Raw genomic sequence first — 10,869 nt, 5'->3', positions numbered from 1 at the left:
TGTGGACTGGGTCTTCCCATACAGCCAGGCCTTGGTGGACTGGAGACTTCCCGGTCTAATTCTCCCACCCGCCCCCCAGCTCACAGGGCATGTTGGGGTCCTGGGACCTCCAATTATGGGTCGCTCCATTCAATACACAGGTGCCTGAAAAGCTGGTGGTGCCCAGGGCCTGGGGACTGCTCCTGGAAGTCCCCTCAACTCCCATCTGCTCTCCACAGCCACCTGAGCCTGTGCCCGCTTTTCAGCATGAGGTTGCAATGTTTCTTTCACGCTATGTCCATGTTTTCCCGAAGTTTCTCAGTAAAATCCCTTTGGAAAAACCCCAGCCGTATCTCAAAGAAGCCTGGAGCACAGGGTTGGTCTGGGGTCAGGAGAAGGCAGGGTGGGGGGCCATTAGGAGGGAGAGACCTAGCCAGGGACACCCACCAGAGGGCAAGCCCAGCTCCCCACGACCTTGGAGAGGCACTTCAATCTCTGAGCCTCAGTTTACTCCTCCAGAAAATGGGATTGTCGTCGGGATCAAATGGGTTCACCTTGGCTGAGGACCTGGCTCCCAGGTAGGGAAGGCCAGGGAGCAGGAACCCCCACCACCAGATGCTTGCCTGATCTGGGGCTCAATGAGAGGCCAGGCTGTCACACCCGGGGTGTAGAAGCCAGAGGCCGCCGCTTCCACCCTCACTGCTGCCGGGACCGCGTTAAGCGCAGCGTGAGCACCCAGAGGCCCAGGCTCCCTCCCTAACCGGAAGCGGCTGCGGGCAGCGGGCAGCAGACCACTCTGCCCCAACCCCATATTGCAGGGTTGAGGTGGGAGCCCGGGCGGTCGCCCCAGCCGACGCCAGGGGGAGCCGCAGAACGACTCCCGCGGGGCGTCCCCAGGTCACCGCGTGTGGGGGGGCGGGAGAGGGTGCCGGAGACGGGACCTCGCTGGCACCGCCCCTGACGTCTCCGCCCGCGGGCTCTGGGCGTGGCTGGGCGGTCTGGGCCCCGGCTCGCGGTGAAGGGCGGCGGGGTGGGGCAGCCCCCCGCGGTCGGGCCTCTCCACCCCTGGCTCAAGAGCACGCAGGGTCCTGGAACCTGCGGTGGGGGTCGCCTCCGCCCAAAAGCTGCCCTGCTGGACGGGGCGCGCTGGCGGGGTGCTGTGGCCGCCCTGAGACTCCGCCCGAGCTCGGCCGCTCGGCTGTGTAGGTCCCGGGCAGCCGTGTTGAGCCAGATGTCATAATTCTCACCCCGGAGCCGTGTGGTGGGGATTGAATCTCAGTAAATGGCGTCATCGCCCACCCACGCGCCGCCTCCCTGCACCCCACATCCCACGTGTCTGCAGGGCATCCTGCGAAATGTCTGTCCCCTTTCACAAAACTACCCCCATGTCCCCCATCCTGGTCAAGCCTCTCCCTCCCTGGCTTCAGGACCGACGGGAAGGACTGGAGGAGGGCGGAGAGGACTGAAGGCCCGCCCCACCCCTCTCCTGAGTCCAGGGGAGGGCCCACGGGCCACGGGGTCCTGCGGTTTAAAACTGAAGCAGGCTGCCAGGCCAACTTCCGCACCTCACCTCCCACCTTTCCCGCATTGGTGGGTTGGCTATTTTTAGAAGGAAGGCAGTGGGAGAAAGTGCATCTGAAAAGTGCATCTTCGTCCTGGAGGCTGGCGAGGCAGCGGGAAAGCACAGAGGGGCAGTGTCTCCTGCCTCCCTCCTCTCATGGGCCCCTGGCACACCTGCCCGGGCCACAGAAAGGCCATGGACTTGGCAGAGCTGACATTTATGGAGTGTACCACTGCCCGGCCCTAAGCTTCCTCATCCTGGCTCAGGCTGGCTAAGGGCAGAGGGCCAGGTTGGGGGGACACACCTGGGGAGGGGACCCTGGGTTACACTCAGGGCTCTGCCCCCATGCCAGCTGCAACCAGGCAGCAGGGCTCCCCTCCTGTAGTAGAACAGAGTCCAGAGACAATGTCGATGGACCCAGTGGAGGGACAGGACCCCCACATGGGGCAGGAAGAGATGCCTGCTCAACCAGCCTCTGATGCAGGTTCTGTGGCAGCCTAGTGGCTTCCTGACCTCAGGAATTCCCTTCGTAGCCCCTCGCCTTGAGCACCTCGCTTTGCACCTCAGTTCCCACACGTGTAAAATGGGACCTTCACGAAGATTTAACGAGATCCAACCTGGAATGGGGCGGCCCACCCCAGGCACCATCGCTGTGCTTTCCTACACCCAGGGCAAGTGGGTAGCAGGCCCTCAGGGTCCGGCCCTGGCCCCAAGGAGGCCCCACGGAGGGTTGGGAGGCCACCTGGAGGAGGCTGGTTCTGCCTTGGACAGCCTTGGCCAAAGCAGAGAGAGGGTCCCTGGGCAGAGGCACCAGCCACAGAGCCAGCTCAGCCCTGCCCAGCCTGCCCCAGTGCCACGCCCAAGTGGTCACCCAAGAGGCGCTCTGGACTGGCCAGCCTGGGCTGGGAGCTGAGGCCCTCACCTGGAAGGCCACAGGCAGAGCCCAAACTGTCCTCAGTCCCTTGCATCCCCATCAAGTGTGCCTACTGGCCACCAGGAAGTGCCTTTATTTCTGCTTCAAACCACGGAACAAAGCGGGGTGTGATCCAGACCTGGGCCATGGGCAGAAGAGGGCAGGGCTGCGGTCCAGACCCTGTGAGACAGGAAGCAGCCTCTGGGCTTTCCAGGCTGGGCAGGCCCGGCCCTCCTGTGCATCAGCCCGGCCACCCTGGGGCAGAGGCCCTCAGCAGTCAGACAGCAGAGCCCGGCCACGTCCTTGTCCTATCCCCGGGCCGGGGCTGCTGGGTCCTCGGAGCAGGCACACTCGCTGCCAGCATTATCTGCAGCTTTCCCTGGTTCTCCGGGCAGACTCGGCGAGGGGGCTGCAGAAACATAAAGGCGGCCGTGTTGGTCGGCAGGGGGAGGGCAGCCTGAGAGGATCCCAGGGGCCCGAAATGAGCCTTTGGCAGGCAACTGGGCTGGGGCAGGCCAGGAGGTCCCCTCGGGTGATGAGAAGCGGGAGGGGTGCTTGGCCAGGGAGGCAGAATGAGGCTGGGCTCTGCGAGCAGGGGCAGCTCCCACATCCACCAGATGATGGGGTGGCAGAGGGAAGGGAAGTCCAGGGCACACTCAAGGATATCCCCAAGTCCCAGGGGTTACCCAAAGGGTGGTCCCTGATGCTGTCCTGGGCCCTGGGCAGAAACTGACAAGAGGTTGAGGGGGCTTTGGGCAGAGGTGGGGGTTATGGGTCCAGACAGATAACCTTTCTGGCCACACTGAAAAGGGGGTTTTCTGGCCAGTACAGGCTGAGGTCTGGGGATGGGGAGAGGGCAGGCAAGGTGCTGAGTGGCCCCAGCTGCAGCTGAATTCATTTCCTCCTCAGGGAATAGACTCCCAGGGGTCTCCAGGGGACAACATCTCCCAGGGCACAGGGCACAGCTCATGCCCCTTGCCCAGCCCGCAGTGGCCCTCAGAGCCATCCACAAGGCCCCCACAGCCCAGCCTGCTGCCTCTCCTGTTCCTTGGGCCTGGCGCCAGCTGCCCCCTCCTGCTCACACAATCCTCCCAGAAGTTTCAGCTTTTATTTATTTTTGAGACGGAGTCTCGCTCTATCACCCAGGCTGGAGTGCAGTGGCACGATCTCAGCTCACTGCAACCTCTTCCTCCAGGGTTCAAGGGATTCTCCTGCCTCAGCCTTCCGAGTAGCTGGGATTACAGGCGCCCGCCACCATGCCTGGCTAATTTTTGTATTTTTAGTAGAGATGGGGTTTGACCATGTTGGCCAGGCTAGTCTTGAACTCCTGACCTCAACTGATCCACCTGCCTCAGCCTCCTAAAGTGCTCGGATTACAGGCATGAGCCACCGCGCCTGGCCTGCTTTCAGCCTTTAAACAGGGCACCTGCAGCGGGATGGAGCCTGCCAACAGGCCAGCCCATCCCCCCACCACAAGCACCTGTAGGCTCACAGCCTCCCAGGCCCTAGTGAGCAAGGCACACTTGCTCCAAAGGTGATGACGAGGGTGCACTGGATGAGGAGGGGCGAGAATGTGGCATCACTCATTCAACAATTATGCACCGTGCACCTCCCGTGCCCAGGCCTGCGGCTGAGAGTGGATGAGGGACCTCATTTGCAGGCGGGAGGGAGGACGGTGCTAGGGAGGGGGGTTAAGGCCAGGCAGCACCTAGAGTCTCAGGCAGAGACTCCAAGGCGGGCGGAGGATGGAGTGTGAACAGGCAGGAGGCGGGAAGGCCTTGCTTGCTGGAGCCGCAGGAAGCACGCCCCGCTTCTGACCCTGGCAGTGGCCACTTCCTCCTCTCAGCACCCCCACAGGCACCCTCACTTACCAGCAGCAGCCCGGCTCTGAGAGGGGCCCCTCTGGGCACTCTCCAGGGGCCGGCGCAGCTCCCCACTTTCCACAGGGTCCGCCTCGCTGGGCTCCACCACGATTGAGGGCAGCCGCTGGCCCAGCCGAGGGCCCTTCTCCCAGGCACCTGCCACAGGCTGCAGGGAGGATGGGCAGGATCATGGCCATGCCAGGCCTGGCACTCCTATTCCCCCCCACCCCTGTCCTGCACACTGCCCCACTAGGGAGATCAGAGACCCTTCCCACCCAGTCCCCAGGGCAGGGATGGGCACATGTGTGTTCACACAGGAACATCCCTGAGACAGGTCCCAGGCCCTACCCAGTTCCAACCCTGGGGGTAGGGTGCTCAGCCCCTGGGGTCACAGCTCTCAGGAGGCACCATAGGACGCAGCTGTGCTCAGCTCCAGAAGCCCATTGCACAGCCAGAGCCTGAGGCTGGAGAGGCCAAGGTCACCAGGAATGAGCCCAGGCTTCTGCGCACCCCCAGCTGCCTCCTGCACCCAGACTCCTGCTAGTCCCTTCCTGGGGTCTTCCCTGCTGGGCCCTTGGCCTCCTCCAGGCTCAGAGGAGCTGGGAAGCAGTTGCCATGGCAACCCAAACGGCTGGCTCTGGGCTTGCTCTTGGCTCATTGTTCAGTGCCCACAGGAGCCTGCGGGGGCTGCGTCCCCAGGCCTTCCCGGTGCCCTCAGCATCTCCACCTCCCATTCAAGGCCTTTGAGGCTGCAGTGCTACGTGCAGAACTCTGTCCCTCAGCACCCCAGTGGCCCTGACTTGCCTGCCCTATCCCACCCCATCCCTCAGCGCCCTGGTGGCCCTGACTTGCCTGCCCTGTCCCACCCCCATGCCTGTGCTCGGGCAGATGGCCCTGCCTGGAGCTCCCTGTCTCCCATTTCTCCACCTAGAAAGGAAGCTGCTAGATCCACCTTCCCAAAAGAGCACAAGGGCCTCGAGGAAGGACAGCCACGCAGCAGGGGGGACTTAGCTGAATGGCCCTTGGCCACTGCAGCAAGATCCCTGAACAGTGCACATTCCTGAGCTCCAGCCCAGACTCTCTTTTAACCACGGACCAAAGGTGACCCTCAAGTGTGAGAACAGGTGTCACTGGACTGGGATGTCTGTGGAATGAAGGAGATGTCAGAGGACAGCAGAGCAGGGACCCCATCCCTACCCCAAAGGCTGGATGCTCCCAGGGGTCACCCTCATGCTGGCATTGCCAGTCCAGGGGCTCATTCCCCAGCCTGCTCTCCCTCCCCATGTGCCATTCTCCTTCCTGCCCCCAACCAAGGGTGCTCCTCTCCAAGTCTGCCCACTGGGGTGAACGAGGTCCAGGCCAGCAGCGTTTGCAGCTCTGAGTCCTGGTGCTCACCTCTGTCCACCCTGCCTGGGAGGCTGTGTCTGCAACCCCAAGTTCCAGACTGGCCCCTATATGACTCCAGGCTGGTCCCCCTCTCTAGCCCCACTGCTCCCCAACAAGGAGAATGGCTGGGCTCTAGCACTCAGAATACTAAGGCTGCGACCCTGTGTAGGGAGCTTGTTTTTTTTTTTTTTTTAGTTTCATCAGCACTCCCCCATCCCCTGCCAAAAGGTGACACTAAGGGCAGGGAACCCTGGCATTTCCTCACTCAGCAGAGAGCAAAGCGTGCCTTGGGGACAATCCCTGGGGTCCTCAGGTCAGGAAGGAGTGCTAAGTAAGCCAGGAATGCTGGCCTTCAATTTTTTTTATCCATTATGCCTTTATAAAAGAGCAACAAGCTGGGCACAGTGGCTCACGCCTGTAATCCCAGCACTTTGGGAGGCCAAGGCAGGTGGATCACCTGAGGTTAGGAGTTGGAAACCAGCCTGGCCAACATGGTGAAACCCGGCTCTACTAAAAATATAAAAATTAACTGGGCATAGTGGTGGGCACCTGTAATCCCAGCTACTCCAGAGGCTGAGGCAGGAGAATTGCTTGAACCCCGGAGGCGGAGGCTGCAGTGAGCCAAGATCACGCCATTACACTCCAGCCTGGGCAACACAGCAAGACTCTGTGTCAAAAATAAATAAATAAATAAGCAATGATCTCCCCCACCCAGATGGGTAAACTGAGGCCAGCAGCAAGGCAAGGCATGCCCCAAGTCATGGGACAGAGTTTGAGGCTTGCTCCCTCCCGACCCCCCAGGGTCCCGAGCGCATACCTTCCCTTCTGGGCCTCCAGCCCCCTCAGCAGCGCCTGGCTGTGGTGGAGCAGGCCAGGGGGTGCTCATGCTGCTGCTGCCACTGCGCCACTAAGCTGCACGAGGACTGGGAGCAGAAATGGGGTGTCTGCTGTTGGCCTGATGCTGGATCCACACTCCCCCGAAGGCTTCAGGTGCTAAGCCCACCCCACTCCACCCCAGCCCAGGCCCAGTGCCCATGGCTCCAGCTGGACCTATATTGCACTGTTCCCTGCCTGAGCCCGCCGCCAGAGGGGGCACTGGACCCTGGCCGCACAGTGTGCCTGCAAGAGGGCACAGGCAGGAGGGGAGACCTGGGAAGGCTTCCTGGAAAAAGTCTGCTGATCTGAGGCCTGAGGGATGAGCAGGAGGTAGCTAGGCCAGCTGGGAGGACAGAAGCACATTCTGAGACAGGAATAGTGCAGGAAGGACACGGAGTGTCCTAGGGACCTAAACGTTCCTGAGACGGGAGGCTGGGAGTAGTAGGGACTGGGTTCAAGTCAGCCAGAGGCCAAGGTGCCCATTTCCTCCTCGAGAGCATGCACCCTGCACACCCCGGGCCAGGCCCTCAGCACCCACAGCCCAGGGGGAAATGAAGTCCTGCCTGCACTTGGCCGCGCTCACTCAGGCTGGCCACAGCAGAGGGAGCCCCACTGGAGCCCTGGCAGCAAGGGCTCTGGGAAGAGAGCCCCTGGCAGGAGTTGGCACCAGCCAGACCCTTCACCTGCGCTCGGGCCGTGTGGGCTCTTGGGGCTACGCCCTGGTCAGAGGTAGAAATGGGGGTGGGGTGTGGCAGTGGCTGGCATGCAGGCAGTAGGGGGCCACGGGCGGGGGCAGCCCTGCAGGAAGGGGACAGGGCAGTGGGAGAGCAGAGACCAGCAGGATGGAATGCCTGTGACGTCCTGCTGGGGTGGGTGAGGGTGGTCCTGTGGCCGCCAGCAAAGCAGAGGGCTGCTATTCTGAGAAATGAGGTTTCTTTCACCAAACACCCCACTCAGGTCAGCTGGGGTCCCACTGAGGCCCAGGGAGGGCTAGGAGGGGCGCACACTGCAGGAGGCCTCTCGGGGCAGCGGGCAGTGAAGCCACACCCTCTGGCTCCTCTGCCCAACCCCAAAGCCCAGGGATGTCTCAGTGCCCCACTGCTCCCAGGTCCGGCCCTCCATCAAGCATCTTCTGGATCCCATCCCAGGACCCCAGAACTCAGGTTAGAGTCCAGGGCAGCCAGGACAGAGACCCAGCCAGCCTTGGGAAGGAGGCAGAGGGAGAGGCAAGAAAAATACTGCCACAGAGACCAGGCGAGAGGTGACTGAGCTGGAGACAGAGGAGAAGAGAGAGAGAGACAGAAACAGACCCACAGATGACACCTGGCCCAGAGAGAGAGGGATGACAGAGGCAGATGATAGAGCTGTCAGCTTGAGCCAGGCGGGGGCAGGCAATCAGGGAACAAGTGCCCAAGGGCTGCCTTGCCCTGCCCGGCGCCAGGGTCCAGTGCCAGCCGGGGCGCCACACATCGAGGGCACCCACCACCCCCAGCGCCGCGGGATCCCAGGTCTTGCTGGGCACAGCCCCGGGGACACAAGCGCGCGGAGGCATGGCGTTCCACAGCCGGGCTGACCCTGCGAACCCACGCCGTCCCCTTCCCCAAGGAGCTCGACTCAAAACTCCCAAATCCCCCCCATGCTCCTCCCTCTCCCAACCACCCCGCACCTAGCCGTCAGGGCGCTCCCGGGGCCCGCACTGCCGCGGCCAGGCTGGAGAGTGGGGAGGGGGCGACCCTGCGCCACACTCACACTCACCGCCCGCGCGGGGGCTGGCGCTGGGACCTCCGCGCTCCGCTGGCTCCGCGCTCTCCCGGCTCGCTCTCCTCCTCGCGCTCCCCGCCCACACGCGCTCTCCCGGCCTCCCTCGCACTCACGCCCTCCGCGGGGCTGGCCGCGGGTCCTCGGCGCCCCCGCCCTCCCAGCTCCAGCCCCCAGCAAGGGCCCGGCCTCATCTTCCCTTGAGCCGACCCCTCCCCCAGGGCCTGCCCCTGGCCACTTGAGACTGAGCCTCAAGACTGGCGTCCAGAAATTTGAGGTGCAGAATTCGGTGGGGCCAGATACATGGAAAGAGGACTCCTTCCTATTGGGGAATAAAGACAGGAGTAAAAAGGACCAAAAAAAAACCCCAAACTGCCGGGCGCGGTGGCTCACGCCTGTAATCCCAGCACTTTGGGAGGCCGAGGCGGGCAGATCACCTGAGGTCAGGAGTTCGAGATTAGCCTGGCCAATATGGTGAAACCCCGTCTCTACTAAAAATACAAAAAAAAAAAAAAAAAAAAAAAATTAGCCAGGCGCGGTGGCAGGTGCCTGTAGTCCCAGCTACTTGGGAGGCTGAGGCAGGAGAATCTCTTGAACCCAGGAGGCAGAGGTTGCACTTAGCCGGGATCGTGCCACTGCGCTCCATCCTGGGTGACAGACTGAGATGGTGTCTCAAAAAACAAAACAAAACAAAAAAAAAAAAACGAAAAACAAAAAACCCAAACTGGGATGGGCTGCAGGAAGGGGGGGTCACCCCCCAGCCCCCCTCTCATCTTTCCAGTTCCATTCCCAAAAAGGAGCAAAACAGCCCTGGGACAAGCTGTCTCATTCAGCCCAGTGCACAGACCTGACACCTGAGCCAAGGTGCATAATCTCTTGTCCATGTAATTCCTACCCTGCAACCAGGAAGCCTCAACCGTCAGTTAGCTAACATCCCACTTCCATTCAATATCCACAGTCCAGCCACGGTCCGTCTACCATTCACAGCTATTCATCTATCTTTTGCCATCCCGCCACCATCTGAGACCCACCATCTGCCATCCATCATCCACCATCAATAACCCAACATCCACCTCGTCCACAATCCACCACTACCATCAATAACTCAACATCCATCCTGTCCACAATTCACCATCTACCTTCAATAACCCAACATCCACCCTGTCCACAGTCCACTATCTACCTTCAATAATCCAACATCCATCCCATCCACAGTCCACCATCTGCCTTCAATAATCCAACATCCATCCCATCCACAGTTCACCATCTACCTTCAATAACCCAGCATGCATCCCGTCCACAATCCACCATCTACCTTCAATAACCCAACATCCATCCCGTCCACAATCCACCATCTACCTTCAGTAACCCAACATCCATCCCATCCACAATCTACCATCTACCTTCAATAACCCAACATCCACCCTGTCCACAGTCCACTATCTACCTTCAATAATCCAACATCCATCCCGTCCACAGTCCACCATCTGCCTTCAATAATCCAACATCCATCCCATCCACAGTCCACCATCTGCCTTCAATAACCCAACATCCATCCTGTCCACAGTCCACCATCTATGTTCGTTTGTTTGTTTATTTGTTTGTTTGTTTTGAGATGGAGTCTCGCTCTGTTCCCCAGGCTGGAGTGCAGTGGGAAGATCTCGGCTCACTGCAACCTCCGCCTCACGGGTTCAAGCAATTATCTGCCACAGCCTCCTGAGTAGCTGGGATTACAAGCGCCCACCATCACGCCCGGCTAATTTTTGTATTTTTAGTAGAGATGGGGTTTCACCATCTTGGCTAGGCTGGTCTTGAACTCCTGACCTCGTGATCCACCTGCCTCGGCCTCCCAAAGTGCTGGGATTACAGGTGTGAGCCACCGCGCCCGGCCCACCATCTACGTTCAATAACCCAACATCCATCCCGTTCACAGTCCACCATCTACCTTCAATAACCCAACATCCGTCCCATCCACAGTTCACCATCTACCTTCAATAACCCAACATCCATCCCGTCCACCATCCACCATCTACCATCAATACCCCAACATCCATCCCATCCACAGTCCACCATCTACCATCAATAACCCAACATCCATCTCATCCACAATCCACCATCTACCTTCCCCCACGCAACCACCAGCCATCCATTCACAAGCCACCATTCAATCACCGTCCAGTATCCAATGTCCATTAACCATCCATCTCCAGTCACCATCCCATATGCAACCACCACCCATCCGTCATGCACCCATCCATTCACCACCAGCACCCACCATTTACCAAGCATCAATACACCACTAAATACCCATCGATCCAACATTCATTCACCATCCATCCATCCACCACCTAGCCATCCATCACTCACTATGTAACAGCTTTCCATCAGATATTTAACACATCCATCTACCATTCACATCTCCATCCACATATCTAATTGTGAATCATCACTCTACTATTCATTTGTCCCGATTTATCCCTTAACCTCCATCCAATCAGCAACAAGTCACCCATCTACAATTCACCCACCAGTCA

General features: G+C 60.1%; 1 protein-coding gene across 1 annotated transcript; it reads right to left on the bottom strand.

The window, feature by feature from the left end:
* Positions 1 to 2,531: 2,531 nt before the first annotated feature.
* On the bottom strand, positions 2,532 to 8,467 carry LBHD2 (LBH domain containing 2). Its single transcript, XM_055361623.1, has 4 exons — positions 8,333 to 8,467; positions 6,519 to 6,624; positions 4,325 to 4,481; positions 2,532 to 2,862 (listed from the first exon to the last, which is right to left on the bottom strand). The coding sequence occupies exons 2-4, from the start codon at positions 6,585 to 6,587 to the stop codon at positions 2,762 to 2,764; spliced, it is 327 nt and encodes a 108-aa protein (XP_055217598.1). The 5' UTR covers positions 6,588 to 6,624; positions 8,333 to 8,467; the 3' UTR covers positions 2,532 to 2,761.
* Between the last annotated feature and the right edge of the window lie 2,402 nt (positions 8,468 to 10,869).

The sequence above is a fragment of the Gorilla gorilla genome, chromosome 15, assembly GCF_029281585.2.
Source record: "Gorilla gorilla gorilla isolate KB3781 chromosome 15, NHGRI_mGorGor1-v2.1_pri, whole genome shotgun sequence".
Lineage (NCBI taxonomy): Eukaryota > Metazoa > Chordata > Mammalia > Primates > Hominidae > Gorilla > Gorilla gorilla.
This window is presented reverse-complemented; position numbering and strand designations above follow the sequence as displayed.